Raw genomic sequence first — 20657 nt, 5'->3', positions numbered from 1 at the left:
CTTTAGTTCAAAATTTGAGGAGTTTTAATTTTTGCAATAATATTTTCATATAATACTAGGAAAAAATACTCTTCACTAAAAAAGTGAAAAAGGTAGCAAACCAAAAGAATTCACTTATGCTCAAAACTCAGATGGGCACAGGTTTGAACTAAGTCTTCTCTGAGATTATGACACTCCCCCACCTTATAGTAACTATCATTTAGGACAGGACAAGAGGCTATTTCAGTTGTCAGTATAAATGAGGACTGTGGGTTCCAGAGAGATGATCCAATGGTTAGAGCACTTGATGCTCTTGCAGAGAACCCATACTGAGTTCCAACTCCCACAGTCACTCACACCACTCTGAAGTTCTCCTCTGGCCTCCATAAACATATATGCAGGCAAAATACACAAATAAAAACAGGAAATAAATACATTTTAAGAAAATAAATCAACAGTAGATAAATGAGAACTGTGTGTGTACCCGAGGAATTTCATGTGACTCCCAGAAAGATGAGGTGAAATTGGTTCCCCCAAAGAAAGAGCTAAGATGGAGCCTCTCTCTCCAAGTCAAGGTCAAGGTTGACCATTACTTGGGCCTAAAGCAGGGTTTGCAAACTCAAATGCTGACCAGAAGTTAGGTTTACCAAGGAGTGGTGAGGATGAGGACTTGGAAAGGTAAACTGAGTTTGCACAGGTCTGGAGAGATAGCTCAGCAGTTAAGAGCACTGACTACTTTTCCAGAGCACCTAGGTTCAATTTCCAGCACCTATTGGCAGTTCACAACGATCTGTAACTCCAAAGATCTGATACACATAAACGAACATACATACTGGCAAAGCACCAATGCACAGAAAATAAAAATAACTAAGTTATTTTTTAAAATTGAGTATGTACATCAAAAATGGAAAGACCAAACCTGGCGTACTGTTGCCACCTACAACTCTGGACTCTGAGGTCAGGTCATGTAATTTCTGAAAAGTTATACAAATACAGATTCTTATATCTAGTCTTCTGATTTTAAAACAGATTTTACATGGGAAAAAAATAAACAAAGCTTACAGCTCTAACTTAGCTACTGGGCCACTGGTTTATAACCTCCCCTTTACATCATTAGAGAGTTTCATCAAAAAAGAAATTTTAGCCAACTAAACTTTCTCAGACATTGATAACGTCTCCTCACAAATTCAAAATGCATTTCCAAAGCCTTTAGGTTTCTAACGAATTCTAAATGTTTCATTATTGGTCACTAATTAACTACAGCTCACAAACAATGCTTGCCCCCACAGGAATCCTGGCATGCATACAAACCGTACCCCTGCTTCATGGCTAGGTAGCGGAGGTCCAGACATCCCCTAACAATGAGGCCATAATCCTGTAGAAGCTTGTTGGCATCTTCTGAGCATCCCACTCCTACTTTCAAGATAGCACCATCTGCCAATATATCCAAGAGCGTTCTGGGTAGTGTTTTGCCTCCATATATCAGCCTGGGCAAGCGAACCAATGCACAGAAGCCACTTGGGGAAGCCATCTGTAGGAGTGACAAAGGACTGGCTTTGCCTTCCAAATTCACCTGTAAAGGAACAAGACAGAGCATAGGTCATATCCTTACACAGCAGCATGACAAAAGGAAACTCTGGCCAAAACAAAAAATAAAACAAAACAAAAAACCCAGCAGCAGCAACAACAAAGCAATATAAGAGATACATCTTTATTACCAAAGGAATTTGAAGCTAAATGCAACAAGAACCTGTTCTAAGAAATATGGGGCCTTATAAAGCAGAGTCTGAATAAGCTTCACAGGGCCAACTGTAGGCCCTGAAATCAGCAGTCTATAAAATAGTGACTCGGGAGCTCTGGGACACACACTTTCAGTCAGATGACACACACTGGGTTTAAAAGGCTAAGAAAAAAGGCTAAGAGCAGAGTGCCAATTGGCACTATAACCGGATGTTCTATAGCACATGCTAGTAACCGCCCTCATGTGACTTATCAGCACTGCCTCACAAAGCAAGTTCCAAAAGGAAGTAGAGGCTTGGCATGGCTTTTAATCCCAGCATGAGATATGGGGCAATCTATGAGTTTAAGGCCAACCTGATCTAGATATTGAGCTCCAAGACAACCAAAACTATATAGTGGAGCCCTTCAAAAACACAAAACAAGTATCAGTGAAGCGCTCTGTTGTGTAACAGATCCTGATGGGACAAAGCCACAAATGAAGTTCATCAAGAAAAGGAACAAAGCATAAATGTTGAACATAGGTAGGACCTTTACATCCTAAGAGAAAAAAATCACCATGCACATTATCTACATACTTACATCAATCTTTAATCTTTTGAGAATCATAGATAAGTTTGAGAAAATGCTGAAAGAATGTTATCCCAGAAAAAAAAAGCATACAAAATTTGTTTCTATTTTAAGGGATTCCTTTTCAGGGTTTAAGGATTCTGAAAGCAATCCGCAGAATAGATGAAACCCAGTAAATTCCTTCTCGTTTTTCAGGAAAAGAAAATTTCAGCCTATATGAAACAGTTTACCAAATATGATGGGATAACAGTATTATAACTCAGACTACCCAGTGTCTAGAACAGTAGTTCTAAAGGGAAAGTGATTTTACCCCTGAAGGGAAATGTCAGTCTGGAGAAACCTCTGGTCATCACAGTGAAAGAAGAGAGTATGTCTGAAACTAGCAGGTAGAATCTAGCATGTCAGAGTCCAGCAGGTAGAATGCAGATGCTGTTGGGCATCCTTCAAGATGCTCAGAACACAGAGCCATCTGCCAGCCATGTCAGTAGTTGGGAGGCTGAGGAAGCCTGCCTGCTCTGACCTGCATGTGAGGTTCACACAATGCCTACAGAATTATGGATGGCATGGTCCTTAGCTTAAGAGACTTAGAACCTTTCAGGAAGAGGAGACAATACAGACCAAGCTCACACACAGAAAACAAAATGATAAATACCTTCTGTGTCATCTGTTTCCTGGAGAAGAAATATTTTATACTTGAGACAATCAAGATTACCAAGAGAAAATAGTCAACACCACAAAGAATTGCTACCAAAAACAAAATGTAAGAGTCTTTGATTTCTAGCACTTGGGAGGTGTAGGCAGGTGGATCTCTGTGACTGTGAGGACAACCTGATCTACACAGCAAGTGCCAAGCCAACTGGGCCTATGTAATAAAAAAACTGTGTGTATGTGTCTGTGTCTGTCTGTCTGTTTCTCTGTATTTCACCCACCACCACAAAAGAAAATAAATAGCATAAAATATCTTAAAAGAAAATTTCTAAATGATAAAATAAAGAAGTTCTCATATCCAGACAGTTTCCTGAATCCCAGGCTGAATCTAGACTCAACTTGGCACATCTTCAGAGTTATGAAAAAAATCAAATTACCTACAAAGAATAAATAAAATAGTGGCAACTATCTTCAGCAGCAACAATAGAAACCATAAAACAATAAAATACAGTATTGAAAATAACAAAGCTAATATGCTACACTCAAAAAATATTTTGACAGAACTTTGAAAAAAGACATTTTCAGAACAATGAGTATTTTATTATCAATAGGTGCCAGAAATAATTTCTAAAGAATTTGGCATAAGGGTTAGGCACAGTGTGTGTGACTGTCACCCCAACACTGAGGAGACTGAGACAGGAGGACTGCTACAAGTTCCAGACAAGCCTTAATAATGTAATAAGTACTAGGCCAGTCATAGCAATAGACCACATTCTGTATCAAAAGAGCCAACCTACATTCAAAAGCAAAAATGACTTTAAAAGTCAGGAATAGGGACAGGAGAGATGACTCTGTGGTTAAAAGCACTTGCTGTTCCACCTGCACAGGACCCCAGTTGTGTTCCCAAGTAGGACTGCTCTCAACTGCCTATAACTCCAGCTTTGGGGATCCAAAGCCCTCTTCAGACCACTGCTGGTACCTGCACACACACACAAATACACATAAAATAATACAAACATCTTTTTAAAAAAGAGGAATAGAGGAGTATATAATCCTAATACTCAAAAATGGAGGGAGACCAGAGGATCTAAACTTTTCAGCTTGCATAGGCTACACAATGAAACCCAGATTCAAAAAAGCAGTTGCCAGGAGCTGGGAGACAGCCCAGAAGGTAAAAGTAATAGAAAAGAAAATGGAAGAACCAGAGTTTAATCTCTGGAACCATGTAAAAAGCCAATGCAATGTGCATGTCTGTACGCCCAGTGCCCTGTGGGGATGACAGGCAGAGACAGGAGATCACTTGGAAGCTTTTAGTGTAGCTCTTTGTGATGTTGTCTTTTTTTCTTTATAGTCTTGGTTACCTCAAGTATGGAATATCCCTCCTCCTACTACTTGTAACACTGTTTGATAAATACCTTGAAAATACCTTTTGAGACATGGTAGCTACCATGTCATTTTCTACATGAATAGAGTTGGTCTGTATGCCTTCTCCTGCAAGGTTCTAAGTCTTTAAGGTCAGACCGTGCTTTCCCTATCCACAAAGTTGTCCTCTGACCTTCATATGTATAGCACAGCGCACATGCACTGGCATTTATATGCATGCATATATTTGTGTATGTGTGTGTATACTCACCCACATACACTCCCATACATATATACATTTATATATGAACACACAAACCACAAAAACACAAACTTAAGAAAAACAAACTTCAAAAAAAAAAATGTCTGAAGAGATAGGAATATAGCTCAGTTGGTAAATTGCTTGATTAGCATGTGTGACTCCCTGGGTCTGACCCATAGTGTGGCCTACAAGGACATGGTGGCACACACATACCCAAAAACAATTTTTTAAAGGTACAAACAAACCACTGGGGTAGTAAACACCTTTGAACCTAGTACTTAAGAGGTAAAGGTTACTCTCAGCTACATATCAAGTTCAAGGCCAGCCTAGACTCTACCTTCAAAAACAAACTGAAAACAAAAACTAAAATAGGTAGGTAGTGTGGTGGTGGGTTTTGTTTGTTTGTTTGTTGTTTATTTATTTTATGTATGTGAGTACACTGTCGCTGTCTTCAGACACACCAGAAGAGGGCATCAGATCCCATTACAGATAGTTGTGAGCCACCATGTGGTTGCTGGGAATTGAACCCAGGACCTCTAGAAGAACAGTGCTCTTAACCACTGAGCCATCTCTCCAGCCTTATTTGTTTTTTAAGACTGAGTCTTACTTTATAACTCAGGCCAGCCTCAAATTCACAATGTAGGCCAGCATAGCCTTGAACTTGCTCTGGTCCTCTTGCCTTAGCATCCAAGGGTGCTGAGATCACACCTAGCTCCACCACACCTAGCTGGCAGCTGGTATTTGATGAACACTGCTGTGAGTTAAAACTGTATTTATAGTGATTATCTACTTGAATATGACAGACATAGATTCTGTCACTAGAAGTAGGTGCCCTTAAATTCCTATTTCAAAAAAGTAAAAAGACTTAGGAAAGCTGATCAAATAGCTTATCCAGTTCCGTAAAAGTGAAATTTATGAAGGCCCACCTGATTCCAGAATAACAACGGTAAGATCACCCCTATGTGGAGGACATCAGCATCATCTGCGAAGGAATACTTACAAGCAAGTTGAGAACAAAGTCATTCTCTTTGAGCTCAGTCTAATCTTCACCACCCCTGACCCAAATCAGGAAGACTAATGAGATTCTTTTTCAGCTTTTAACTCATGCCTTTTAACTCACCCATTCACAGTCAATTCCAAGTACTGGAAAATCTTCCAGCTCTCTTTTAAGTAAGGGCTGGATTTGATTCCACTCTGCCTCCTGAGATATTGTCACCACCTCTGCCTGGAGTATTCTCTCCTCCCATGAGGCTCTGGGTGCTCTCGGGTCACCAAAGGGTAGCTGGCCATCTTCTGGAGGGGGCCACTCCCTCCCACCAGGCACTTGCTGCTGCTGCTGCTGCTGCTGCTGTTGTTGCTGCTGCTGCTGCTGCTGCTGCAGCTGCTGCTGCAGCTGCTGCTGCTGCTGTGGCGGCGGTGGCTGCTGTATCACTCTGCTTGTCTTACTCCATCTACGCTGGATGCCTTTCCACAGGACAAATCCCCCCATGGCCACACCCAGAAGGGTGGTCACTGTCAAAGCCACTAAATTCTGTCTAAACATCTTTAGCCTTTCACTGTTTAGGAAAGCATTTCACTGATCCCACAATCTGCAAAACAAATGTCAAAATATATTTATAAATAGAACACAAATTTAGACATAGACAATTTCCCCTAAAAAGTCCAAATCTCTGTGCCCACGAACTACACACACACACACACACACACACACAAATTTTGACACAAAACAGTTAAGATTTATATTTTCCCCCATTTTTTTTAGAATAACAAAAAATATTTTACTAAGACATAAGATTTACAGAAGTTTCCAGACAAGCCACACAAAATGGTCACAAGCTTTTCTTCGTATTTTGGGGGTGGGGGTGGGGGATGGAGAATCTACACTTGACAGCAAAGTCACAATGTTATTAGTGAGGGCTGTGATGTTTATTTCATGTTCCCATTTTGGTTCAGACAATCAAGCTTGTCCATCTACAGCGTCTAAAGTTAGACTTGGCTAGAGAGCATATTCTAAAAAACTGGTTAGCTGCATTTAACCACTGCAATTAGATCCCTTGAGGGGGGTGGGGAGGAAAAAGAAGGCCATAAAATTAAAATAAAACTACTTTCCCCCTAAAAAATAAAATAAAAACCAAACCCCTGGCAGCTAACCCTGACAACTACCTTTATTCACAGTGCCTTGTACTTAAACCATGATGGGAAAGGAATCAGCACAGAGAGTCCTGCTTCTCAGCATCTCTCAGCGGCCCAGATGACACCTCTAGCCTCTGCTCATGCTTTATGACAGTGAATCAGGACAAGACAGATTTGCTAATGTGCATGTAATCACCAAAGACGAAGATGCCTGGGCTTTTATTCTGTAATGTTTCTAAGACTGTGTCCATTAAATGCAAACAAAAAAGGGAAGAAGTCTTGGCAGAACAGGAGAAGTGGTGCACACTTGATGATCTGATCGACTTAAATACTGTTCATGGCATATAGCCTAGTCCATGCTTTCGCTGTTTCTATGGCTTGGGCTTCGTTGCTCTTCCACTGCTCGGCTACATCATTTGCTAATGGATCATCCGGATTAGGAGCACTTAACAAAGCCTGGATGGATAGCAGAACTGTCCGGATCTGCAGTGCTGGGGACCACTTTCAAAATATCTAAACATATTCTTCCCAACTTGTCTACATTAGGATGATAAATGTTGGTCATGAAACGTACTTTAGGTGCTGCCATTGGGTATTCTTCTGGAAGGAATAGTTCAAGTTTAAAAGTCCCCCCCCTCAAAGGGGAATCCTGGGGGCCAGCAATGACCACATGAAAATGACAGGCGTTGCTCTCATCTGGTTCTGCTTTAATGCCAGGAACTGGTTCTGCCAGCAAACGCTGGGTTTCCTTGATGATCCTGCGGGGCAGCCGGCCATCTTGTCTGATCCCGAGTTCGGCCTCTCATTTTCCCCCATTTTTATACTTTTGTTTTTTATTTTATTTTAGAGACAGGGTCTCAAGCAGGCTGACTTTGAATTTATTATAATTAGTGATGACCTTAAAATCCAGATCCTCCTGACTCTATCTCTAAGTGCTGTATTACAAGTGTGTAGCATCACATCTTTATACTTTATTATACTAGTCCTATTTTCATTCTTGCTTCCACAAATTCACCTGCACTCTGTCAACTAGGATTCTCTTAATGACACAAAGTAGAATAAGAGCAAAGACTAGCAAGACGGCTCAGCAGGTAAAAGCACTTGCTGACAAGACAAATAACCTGAGTTCAATCCCTTGACCTATATAGTGCAAGGAAAATTAACTTCCAAAAGTAGCTTCACTTCCCCTAGCCTGTGCCCATTCACATGTGTATGAACTTGATTTAAAAACTTTATGGACTAGGTTATAGCTCAGTGGTAGATGGCCCAGAATATTCAAAGTTTTAGGTACAGCCTCCAGCACTAAAGATATAAACAAACAAACAAATAAATAAATAAATAAATAAAACTAAAAGGGTCATGACACACATCTGTAATCCCAGCATTTGGGAGGCAGAAAAGAGAAGAGTAGGAATTGTCTCCAAAGAGTGGGAGAGCACAAGGCTGGAGAGATAACTCAGTGGTAAAGAATGTTTGTTAATCTTGTAGAAGACCAGAGCCTAACTCCCAGCACCCAAGTTTGTACTTAAGAGAGATACAGAGTCCAAGTTCATATCATTCTCATTAAAAGAAAACCCTGAGGCAAGAAGCTCAACTAAAACCAATTCAGAATTGGGAAAGTCTGTTAGAAGCAAGTGGAGTTAATCATGGAAGTGATATACACAGTCATGTGTTTCTAACACAGAGAACAAAGAGAACTTCTAGAAAAGACCAGTGCCTAGAATTAGAACAAACAAACAAAACTCTAAAGTCGGTAAGACTATTGCATAGAAGCTAGGCGCACACCTGTAATCCCAGAATTATTAAGTCTGAGAAAGAACAGCAAGTTTGAAGTGTGGGCTACCTATTAAATTATAAACTAGCCAGGTCTATGGACATAAATCCTATCTCAGGAAAAAGAAAGAAAGAAAGAAAGAAAGAAAGAAAGAAAGAAAGAAAGAAAGAAAGAAAGAAAGAAAGAAAGAAAAGAAAGAAGGAAGGAAGGAAGGAAGGAAAGAAAGAAAGAAAGGAGAGAGGAAAAAGAAAGAAAGAGAGGGGAGGGAGGGAAAAAAGAAGTTGGTAAAGGAGCTGAAGTCTCCCAAATTATCTTCCCATACCCCAGATGACCTAAGGACTCCCACAAGAGCCCATCTTCCACAGTACCACACTGGGGTACACTCCTTTACTACATGGGTCTTTGGGAGACACCACATCCAACTTACAGTAACTATTTTCTAAAAATACTCAAAGTAAAACATAAATTCAACATAAAGCTCATTTTAAAAACCTGACAGCAGAGTGGGAGTGGTGCACACCTTTTGATCCCAGTACTCGGAAGGCTGAGGCAGGTGGATCTCTGTGAGTTCCAAGCCAGCCTGGTCTACAGAGCTAGTTTCAGGACAGCCCAGGCTACACAGAGAAACCAGATCTCAGAAAAATAAAGAGGAAAGAAATTAGCTACCCAGACATCCCCAACAGACCCTGAAGAATTGGAGAAAACATTTCCAAGCCATGTATCTGTTAATGTCATGTGTTTAGAATATAAACTCTTACAGCTCAATAATAAAAAGACAAATCAACCAATTACAAACCTCATTTGAGACTATGAATAGAGCTCTGAAAGACAACTGAGCAATGGCCAAATAGCACATGAAAAGCTCTTCAACATCATTAGCTATTAGGAAAAATGCAACTCAAAACCACAATGGCATAATGCTTCAAAACCACAACCATAACTCTTATTTATCTCAAAAAGGCAGATAAAAAGCACTGGCAATATTGTGGAGAAATGAGAAACTCACACACTGTCAGTGGGAATGCCAAATGGTGCAGCTGCTTTGGAAAACAGTCTGGTAGGTCCTTGACAGTCAAGCATAAAGATACCACCACAAGCTCACAGTTACACTACAGCCACATGGAAAGAAATGAAAACACATCCACACAAAGTGCACAGCAGCACTGTCTGTAACAGGCCCAAGGTGGAAATAACCACAAAGCCTATTAACTGATAAGGCACATAAAACAGCTTAGCTACAAGTTGTGAGTTGAGCTGTGTCCTCCAAAAAGATATGCTGAAGTTGTAGCCCCCAGAACCTGTGCCCTTATTAGGAAATAGGGTCTTCCATGTGTCAAGATAAGACAAAGTCATACTGGTATAGAGTGGGCCTTAATACACTGTGACTGGTATCCTACAGCAAAAGAAAGACAGACAGTCAAAAGTGACAGACACACGGGGGAGAAGCCAGGAGAAGATGAAGGCAGAGACTAAAGTCATACAAACAAAGGAAAGGCATGGGTCTTTATCACTAGAAGCTAGAAGGGAAGGAACAACTCTCCCATCCTCAACTCCCCACAAAGAGACAGTACCGTCCTCCTAACACCATAATTCTCAATTTATGCAATTATGCACCTCTAACTTCATGAACTGTGGGAGAATTGATTTCCATTATTTTAATCCACCCAGTTTGTGGATTAAACACAGCATTAGGGATGGAGAGATGCTCGTGGTTAAGAGCACTTGTTGCTCTTTTAGAAGACCTGAGTTTGATTTCCATCATCCCTATCAGGTGGTTCACAACTGCCTGTGTGTCAACTACAGGAGTTACAGAGATCCAATTCCCTCTTCAGTGATTTTCGAGAGTGCACACACAAAACATACAAACACAATTAAATTTTTAAAAGAAATATGCCACAGAATAGACTTTTCTTTAGCAATACAGTCCTGATATATGTTCTACTAGGCACAAACTTTGCAAACATGTGAAATAAAAAGAAGCTAGTCACAAAAGACAAGACAGAGAAATGAGGAGTTGCCTGCAAACAGAGCATAAAGTAACTTGGGGGCTGGGGAATAACTTTTAAATAGATCAGGTCTTTATGGGGGGGGTAATAGAAGTGTTCTAAAACTAAAATGTGGTGAGGGTGGCATAATTGTATGACTATATAAATATTGTCAATTTGTATACAATGGGTAACAAATTGCATGACATATAAATTATACTGCAATAATGCCATTAAAATACTATTTGGTAAATCAGTTCTAAAATTAAATCTGAAAAAAGAAACCAAAAATAGCCCACTTATAAAATAAGGCCATGGGGATGGAGAGATGACTCAGCAGCAACCGTGCTTTTCCTGCTCTTCCAGAGAACCTGAGTTCAGTTTCCAGAACCTGTGTCAGACAGTTTACTTTTAACTCCAGGGCCTGCATACACACACACACACACACACACACACACAAATATTTTAAAAAGTAAAAGAACAGTGAACAAATAAAAGAAGATTTGAGCAGATGAAGTAGGCCTTTAATCATACAATCATAGGATTTCCCTCACCAGGTATCAAAAAGCATTGACATCAAGTTTGACAGGGATGTTGTAGTATTAGTTCAGCAAATAGAAAGCAGGCCAAAGGATAGAAAGTCCAGAAAACAAATTTTGTGTTTCTATAAAAAAATTAATTAATAAATGATAAATATTGAGTTTCAGATTAATGGCTCAAAAATAGACCAAATACTTTCAGAAACACTGTTTGGAAAGCAGTGACACACCAATTCTAGAGAAAGTAAAGAAAAACTAAAATATCTAAAAAAATTTTAGGAGAGTTGAGCCTGATGTTGTAGACCTGCAATCCCAGCACCCAAGAGGGTAAGGTAGGAGAACTGAGAGTTCAAGGCTTGCCTGGGATACACAATGAGAATTAAAAAATAAAAAGTCAGACCTGCTGATACATGCCTTTAATCCGAGCACAAGAGAGAGGCAGAGGAAGGTGGATCTCTTGAGTTCGAGGCCTGCCTGGTCTACAGGGAGGGTTCCAGGACAGCCAGGGCTAAACAAAGAAATCTGTCTAAAAACAAAAACAAAAAAATTTCAAAAGAATGTCTTCTCAACACATCATAGCCCTTGTACTCACAGGATGAGAACAGGAATGAAGGCAAAATGATTCAAATTTGTTATACAAATGTATCAAACTGTCTAGTAGTAAAAACATTGAAGCTTAAACATCCTTAAAAATAAACTATAGGGCACAGCTCAGCAGTTAAGGAGAGCTGACTACTTTTCCAGAGGTCCTGAGTTCAATTCCCAGCAATCCCATGGTGGCTCACAACCATCTGTAATGGGATTAATGGCCTCTACTGTTGTGTCTGAGGACAGCAACAGTGTACTCATATACATAAAATAAATAAATAATTCTTTGGGACTAGAGAGATGGCTCAGTGGTTAAGAGTACTGGCTGCTCTTCCAGAGGTCCTGAGTTCAATTCCCAGCAATCACATGGTGGCTCACAACTATCTGTAATGGGATTGATAGCCTTTTCTGGTGTGTCTGAAGAGAGTGACAGTTTAATAAATAAAGTAAATAAATAAATTTAAAATATTTTACATAAATAAAATAATATAAACAAACAAACTAGAGCTTTCTCTGTCTTAAGAGTACACAAAATATTTCATCCTCAGCATAGCAGACATTTAGGGCTGGAAGAACTGTGCTTGGAGAGGCAAAATGTTTAACACCACAAGCCTTGGCACCTCCTCACTGAAGCCAATGACAGCACCACTTCAGTTAACCCAAACTCTCTGGATGTTGCCCAGTGGTCTCTGGGAGGCAAACATTCCCCAGCTAAGATTCACTAGAGTAGAGATCAATAGCCACACAGCACAAATGCACACAGCAAAAAGACCAATAAAGGAAAACAAAATGTAAAACGTTGTTTCTATGACTGCTCAACATGGTTAAGGGGCAAGCCTTAACTTTAAAAATTAGTGTGTTGAGAGTAAATATTTAAAACATACATATCTGGGAGGCTAGAGAGTTGGTTCAGTAGTTAAGACTACTTGTTGATCTTCCAGAGAACCTGAGTTCAGTTCCTAGCACCCAAGCCCAGTAGCTCATAGTCACCTCTAACTCCAGCTCTAGGGGATTCCATGTCCCCTTCTGTCCTGTCCAGGAATCTGCACTTATGCACACACACACACACACACACACACACACACAAAATCAAAATACATAAATTTACAAATAAAGCCAGATATAGTAGTGTAAACCTTTAATTCCAGTACTCTGGAGGTAGAGGCAGACATATCTTTGTGAGTTCAAGACTACATAGCAAGTCCCAGACCAGCCAGAGCTTCATAGTAAGAGCTTGCATGGCACTTGCAGAAGACCTAGGTTTGGTTCCCAGCACACATGTCTGCTGACTCACAAACTCCTGTAAGTCCAGCTCAAGACCATCCTATATCTCTAGGTTCCGTGAATACCCACACATGAACTCACAAGTGCATGGTTAAAAATAAAACAAATCTTTTAAAAATATAAACTTTAAAATAAAGTATACACAGCTACATACGTGTAATCATAGCACTGGAAGTAAAGCCTGGAGGATGATGAGTTTAAGACCAGCCTCAGCTGCGTTCCTGTATCAAAAATAAATACTGAAAATATATAAGATTAAAATTAAGACTCTATAGTCAATAAGAAAAGATCATTCCAATGCAAAGTAGTATTTCCCAAACAAAGAAATGCAAATGGCCAACTATGAAAAGAAGCCAATCCTACTAATAACTAAGACTATAAAGCAAAACAGCAATGAGAACTCATTTTTCATCCCTCAGACTGACAAAGGACAGTGATACCAGCATGTGTGATGACACACGCCTTTGATCCCAGCACTTAGAAGGCAGAAGCAGGTGGTTCTCTGTGAGTTCAAGGCCCATCTGGTCTATAGCATGAGTTCCAGGACAGCCAGGGCTACACAGAGAAACAAAAACATACAAACAACAAAAACAAAAAATAAAAGCCTAGGAGAAGCAGATATTTGACAAGTGATTTGAAGGCAATATGGTATTATTAGATGTCCAGCAATTTTCCCTACAGGGATCTATTTCCAAAATGTTTATATGGGCACACAGAAACATGTGGAAGGATGCTTCAGGCACCGGGTAAGCAACAGTGGAAAACAAGAAACCTACCTAATTTCACATGCTATGGAATGTCAGTATGATGAAAGAACAAGTAGAAAGAGTAGGTTGTCTCTGCAGATGGGCAAAATCATTTTAGTACCCATTTTTAAAAATAAATCAAGTTACTGAGTATGTACAATATGTCATATTTATAAAAGTACACATTTGTAAGTCTAATATGATTTTTTCTTTTTCACTTTTTTATTAGTTCTTAGAGAAGTTTATATAATGTGCTTTGATCCTACTCACCCTGCCCCCACTTCATATCTTCCCAGATCCAACATATATATATATGCATGCATGCAGGCTAGGCATGGTGGCATATTTCTATATTCCCAGCACTCAGAAAGCAGAGGCAGAGATCTCTGTAATCTGAAGGCCAGCCTGGTCTACACAGTGAGTTCAAGGCAGCCAGGAAGACAGAGGAGATCATGTCTCAAAATCAACCAAGAGAAACAACAACATGTGTGCAGCATCTGAGGAGACCAGAAGAACGACTGGAGTTACAGATAGATGACCACGTGGGTGCTAGGAAACCAGTGTGGAGCCTCCAGAAACACACTGGGCTCTCTCTCTAGCCTCCCACCTGAGTTTTGTGAGACAGGATGCCATTATGTAACCCCAGATGTCCTGGGACTGAGAGAACCACATTCTTCTGCCACTGTTGGAACTAAAGGTATGGCTGCTATGTCTAGCAATAAATGTGCTTTTATTGTTAAAAAAATTAAAAATAGGAGCATTTATTCCCAGAACTTGGGAGGCAGAAGCAGGTGGATCTCTGTGAGTTTGAGGCCAGCCTGATGTGCTAAGCTCCAGGACAGCTAGAGCTGTTACACAAAAGACCCTACTCAATAAATAAACAAACAACAAGAACGAAAGATTTTAAAACAGGGCTAGAAAAACTGCTCAGCATTTAAGACACTTGCTGCTTCTTCTGAAGGATCCTGGTTCCATTTCCAGCACCCACAGGGCAGTTCACAACCACCCATAACTCCAATTCCAAGAGACCCAATACCCTCTTCTGGCTTTCCAGGTATATATGCAGACAAAATACACTTACACATAAATAATAAAAATAAAATTAAAAAAAGAAAAAAAAGAGTCTTGCAGCTCTTTCAAAGGATCCAAGTTCAGTTTCTATCATCTACACTGGGCACCTTACAACAGCATGTAACTCCAGCTTCTGGAGATCATGCGCTCTCTTCTGTCTTCTGAGCTTGGGTGCTTGGGCACTCTCTCTCTCTCTCTCTCTCTCTCTCTCTCTCTCTCTCTCTCTCTCTCTCACACACACACACACACACCAACCAAAGAAGATACAGACAGGAAAAGAGTCTTCAAAGAGGATGTTTTGTTTAAATATTTACATAAATATTTTGTTTAACTATTTACAGATCATATATATGAACTGAAATTAAAATATTTTCAAACTGTTTCTTGAAAAAAAAACTAAACTTGACGAAATTTAATAATTTCTCTATATTAAACTTTTTTACTATACCTTTTAATTTAGATAATTATCAAAACATTTTAGTTGCTACCTTTTATCAATACAATACAAATAAATATGAAGTATATATGTATGAAAATATAATAATAAAATTATTGTACATAATTAATTCAGTTAGCACTTGCATTCACTTATACACAGATACTAGTTAAGTCAATGATAACCAAGCTACAGTCCATAGAACCATTAAGATTAGGTATAGACTTGAGGAGGAAAGGGGAGAGGTAGATCTTGTTAGGAAAAGAAAACAGAATAGTTATAGATAGATAAGGTGGGGGCTAGGACAGGAGAATCAAGTGGGAAGAGGGAGGGAATATGGGAGAGACAGCTAAAATTAAGTGCTATTTGAAGGGTAGTATGGAAACCTAATACAGGAGAAGCTTTCTAAAATAAATAAATATCTAAAGATGATCTAAATATAATGGCAAATAATGGGAGAGACAGAGTCCCAGCCAGATACCTTGTCACCAAATGAAGCTTCCAGTACTAGGACTGGGTTATACCTAATTGCTCTTCACAAACCAACAACAAAGCCCCACTGCTGAACTCACAGAATCTAGAGAAACAGGCTAGCACCTATATAGAACCTTTACCCCTATGGCCTAGTGTCTTTGGTACAGGAAGGTACCCCACACACTACAAAAGAGAAACACCAAGCCAGCCACAGATCCTCTGATCTACAATAGTGTCTTCTCTCCAAAATATGCTAGGGGAGTGTGGTGGCACGAAGCTAGGGGAGTCACCGACTAATATCTGACTTGACTTAAAGCCCCCTCTATGAGATGGAGTCTATATCCAACATTGCTTGTGGTGACCAAGATCCAGAAATTATATAGTTCAGGGGCCTGGGTAAAAACAAATATTGCTGTTCATAAAGGGTGGAAGCAACAAATGACTCCTAATGACACACTGCTATATTCAAAGATCAGTGCCTTATTTAGCCATCATCAGTTTTCTCCTGTAGCAGAATGTGAATACAGAGACCCACAGCCAGACATTATGCAGAGTGAGAAAGCTTGGAACACTTAGCTCTCCATCAAATTCTTCCCCTCAGGGCTTAGGGACCCCCTACACACATCCCCAAGAGGAGGTAAAAAGAGTGTAAAGAGCCTGAGGGGATAAAGGACTCTAAAAAACAATGCCCTCTAAATGAACTGAACTCACAGAGACTGAGGCATCATGCACAGGGCCGGCGCAGGCGTCCAACAGGTCCTCTGCTATGTTACAGCTTCCGGTTTGGGGTTTTTATGGGATTCCTCAATATTCAAACAAGTAGGTCTCTGACTCTTATGCCTTCTCTTGGTGTCTCCGTCTTTTGTTTGTCTTGTCCAATTTTGATTTGATGGTTCTGTTTTATCTTATGTTTTAATTTTATATTTGTTTTATTTTATTATAATCCCTAGAAGCCTGTTTGTTTTCTAATGAGACAGAAAAGGAGTGGATCCAGGGGGAAGGAGTAAAGGAAGTGGATACCGTAGTCAGAATATGTTATGTGAAGAGAAAAAAGATGTATTTTCAATAATATAAATCAATAGCACCAGCTGCTTTTCCTGAGGACACATCTTCAGCTCCTAGCACTGCCATTAGGCAGCTCAAAGGCATCTGTAACTCCGGCTCAGATAACGCACACACATAAACAAAAATAAATCTTGACGGCTGTGGTAGTACAAGCTTTTAATCCCAGCACTTAGCAGAGGCTAACATCTCTTGAGTTCCAGGCAAGAAAAGGATACACAGTGAGAGACCCTCCCCCTCCCCCGGTCTTAAAAAAAAAGTTACTAAAAACAAAACAGTTCTGTGTTTCCAAGGAAAGGCTTACATAAGGGAATTTGCGTCCAACCGTGTGTCAAACGCTTATAAAAACTTGAGTTGTCTGATAAACAGATGTCCATTTTTATAAATAAACTTGATTTTGATGAACAGATGTCCATTTTTAATAAATAAGATTTAAAGTTCTAGTTTGATCTGCCCTTCAGATATGAAAAGCCAAAGCCAGAGGTGGTTTCTAGCAAAACGCCGGGCAGCGAGCGGTGTGCCCCAGAAGGTACCCGGGTCGGGCGGGTCCCCCGAAGCCCCGAGGAACCGCGGCGGGGGCTGCTTTTTAACTGACTAGGTCAGGAAGCCTTGAAGGGTTGGTGGATGCTCCTGACGAGAAGACTGGCGGATGGAAAGGGGCGGCCCGGGAAGGCTTGGGGACCAATGGCGGGGCGAGTCCTTCCCGAACCTGAGGGCTCAACCGCCCACACCGAGTGAGGGGCCAGGAGGCCGCGCCTCAGGGCGGGAAGAGGGGCAGTGCCAACAACGCCTGGGCACCACTGCAGCCCAACAGTCGCCCACGCGCAAAGTGGTACCTTCAGCATCACGACCCTCTCGAGCCACGCTGGAAACCCCTCTGCCCGGCACACAATCCCAGAGAAGACTTTGCCAACCCGAGCTTCATTCACTTACCTACGGCCTCCAGCCTCGACGGAACACCTGCGGCACCCCACGCTGACAAGCTGGAACCCCCGTGGCGGCCTGGACGCACCCACCCGGATGCATAAAAGCCGTAGCCACTTCCGGCCCAGTGGCTGGCCAGGAGGATATAACCCCCGTGGTGTGTGCCTATGGGCCACGCCATTTTGTACGGAAGCCGCTAGGGCAGCCGTTACCTCCCCAGGTTCTCGGTTAAAGGATGAGTTGAAATAAGTGGTGTTTTTCTAAGGTGGCGCTTCGTCTTTTGGTTTTGGCTTTGAAGGAAGAAATCTACTGAACTTTTCACTCACAAATGCAACATAAGACATAATTTTCTCTTTAACCCTGGGTAGCGTTTCTCTACTGCATTAATTTTCTTATATTCGAGTGGGAAAATAAGAAATTGTTTACAGAATGCGCTCTTCATTAGCATTATATATTATAACCATTAATAATTTATCCTCTCCCCCTCCCTCTCTCCCTCTCTCTCCTTCCCTCCATTGTATGCCTGTGCACCAAGTGCATGTCTAAAGATGCCAGAAGAGGGCGTTGAGCACCTGGAACTGAAATTATAAAAGGTTGTGAGCTAGTGTGTGGGGACTGGTAACTGAACCAGTGAGTGCTCTTAACTGCTAAGTCATCTCTCCTGGCTTCATAGCAACCACAGCATTGTCTGTATATGAAACCATCCATTTAGGATTGATTTTTTAAAGGGGGTTAAAGCAGGGTGTTGTGTAGCACAATCTGGCCCCCAACTCTCAATATATAACTAAGGGTGACCTTGGATTCCTGATCTTCCAGCCTCCATCTCCCAAGTGCTATGTTTACAGGCAGGATTGGGCCACCACACCCAGTTTATGCAGTGGTGGGTATAGACCTCAGGCTACAATGATAAATTGGAGTTGAGCCTGGATTACATGAGACCCTATTTCAAGAAGGAGGAAGAGGAGTTTTTTTCTACCAATTTCTATCCACTCAAAAAGCTTAGAAGCTAGTTGGAAACATCCACGTGAACACACACACTGTGAGAAGTGAGAGGATATCTTCTTATGAAGATACAGGAATTTGGGGGAAATGCCTATAATAATTTTAGAACTCCAAAAAGTCCTCTTAGACATGGTGATATTCTCACACAACACACAAAGGGGTAAGTCACTGAACAATCACAGGTTAAATCTGAATTCTCTTTGTTTTGGAGGAAGTCAATAAGGGATTGAGCTGAAGATGACAAGAAGACAAAAAACTCTAAGACTTTATATAAAGTGAGTGGCACATGCCTATAACCCCAGCACTTGGGAAGAGGAAGCCTGAAGATCAGAAGTTAAAGGCCATGGAGCATGCAAGTAGTGAGTCTGAAACTAGTGTAGCTAGCATTAGAGACTTGGTTTAAAATAAAGAAAGGGAGGGAGGGAGGGAAGGAAGGAATATGGAATAAAAAAATCAGAGAAGAATCAGCAAGCATCTAAAGTTCTTGGAAGGAGAGTACGTCTATAAAAGAGAGTTGTTAAGGAAAAGAGGAAAGTTTAAGGTGCTTGATTTGCCAGAGACAAAGTTCAGTAAAGTCTGTCATTCTGTACTGCTTTTGTTCTAGTGGATTCTTTGGAGGCATCGAAATAGATAAAGAATTCTGAATCCAGCTTTGCAAGAAGGCAACACAAGGCTAGTTCTGGATCTGCTGGAGCTGGAGGGCAAAGAGTGGCCAGCTGACATGCAGGCCACAGGATAAATATCACAAGACAGTTGAAGGTGATAGATTGAAGCTGGGTAGCCGGGCACAAACGTCTAATTCCAGCTCTTGGGAGATGGAGGCAAGAAGGCCAAGTTCGCCAGCCTCAGCTATATGAGAGAGGCCCTGTCTAAACACACACACACACAGACACACACACACACACCGAGGGAATGGGGAGGAGAGGACACTCATTGTGGTACATACCCTATAATTCCAGCACTGGGGAGGCTGAAGCAGGAGTATTATTACAAATTCAAGGCCACTCTGATTTATATATCAAGTTCCAGAACAGCCAGGGATACATAAGCAAGACTTTATTCCAACCATGCTCCCACAAAGTATATTAAATATATAAAACTTCAAGGTGGGGTGGCTAGAGAGATGATTCAATGATTACGAACATTTGCGGCTCTTGCAGAGGATCCTAGTTTAATTTTTAGGACCCACACAGCAGTTCATAAGATTATGAAACTCCAGTCCTCAAATCCTTCTCTTGCTAGCAAGCCCCACTCCAGTGATTTTCCTTTCTCAACTACTAACAGTGAAAGGGTTACAGGTGCAGCCACACAGTAGCTAGGAATTTGCATTCAAGCCCTTGTGTTTCCTTAGCAAGCACTCTTAGCCCACTGAGCCACCTCTCCCGCCCAAAGGTCATTGTCAAGAGGATGCTGCTGTTACCAGATTAACTACAAGAAAGGCTTTTTCTATGATTGACTTGGTTATATCTGGCTTGTCTTTAAATGAAAATGTCAGTAAAATGTAGAGATGCTAACTCATTGACCAAGTCCTGACCGTGCTGGATTGCTGCACAGCTTGTTCTACCCCCATACATGGTCTGGGGTAATTGTCTACTATAAACTCAGCCTTTCGGAGAACAGGTCAAACCACGTATAGTCCGAAAGCTAGAAGACATGGGAGTAATGAGAACCAATTTAGCAAACTTGTCATTCATAAGAGGACAGGCACAAGTAAGCCTGAGAGCTGGGAATGGTGGCACATGCCTTCAATACCAGCACATAGAAGGCTGAGGCAGGAGGATCAGAAAGTCCAAGACCAGCCAGAAATAAGACTCTGCTTCAAAAGAAAAACTCAACCAGCCAGCCGGGGCATACACATTTAATCTCAACACTCTGGAAGCAGAGGCAAGTGGATCTCTGAGTTCTAGGCCAGCCTGGTCCACACAGTGAGTTACAGTACAACCAGGGCTATACATGAAGAAACCATGTTGAAGTGGAAACTTCTAGTCCTTTGGAAAGTTAGTTATGCCAAATGATGTTTTGCTGGGGCACACAGGTGAAAGGATGTCTTGCTAAAGCAAACACACCAAAGACTGATTTCA

At 41.0% G+C, this 20657-nt stretch overlaps 1 protein-coding gene and 1 pseudogene across 2 annotated transcripts in view; both read right to left on the bottom strand.

Moving 5' to 3' along the window:
• The window catches only part of EXD2 (exonuclease 3'-5' domain containing 2), a 35437-nt gene extending 17774 nt beyond the window's left edge, over nt 1–17663 (bottom strand). The window contains exons 1-3 of the mRNA XM_080939266.1: nt 17584–17663; nt 5679–6147; nt 1296–1552 (exon numbers count right to left, since the gene is read on the bottom strand). Of these exons, the coding sequence (XP_080795392.1) occupies nt 1296–1552; nt 5679–6101 (680 nt within the window). The 5' untranslated portion in view covers nt 6102–6147; nt 17584–17663. The remainder of the gene's footprint in view (nt 1–1295; nt 1553–5678; nt 6148–17583) is intronic.
• On the bottom strand, nt 6998–17755 carry LOC308417545 (ubiquitin-conjugating enzyme E2 N-like; annotated as a pseudogene). Its single transcript has 2 exons — nt 17584–17755; nt 6998–7468 (listed from the first exon to the last, which is right to left on the bottom strand). The product of its transcript is annotated as a ubiquitin-conjugating enzyme E2 N-like (transcript).
• Between the last annotated feature and the right edge of the window lie 2902 nt (nt 17756–20657).

Source organism: Micromys minutus (genome assembly GCF_963924665.1).
Source record: "Micromys minutus genome assembly, chromosome: 1".
Taxonomy (NCBI): Eukaryota; Metazoa; Chordata; class Mammalia; order Rodentia; family Muridae; genus Micromys; species Micromys minutus.
The sequence above is the reverse complement of the archived record's forward strand: the minus strand, read 5'-3'. Positions and strand labels throughout refer to the sequence as shown.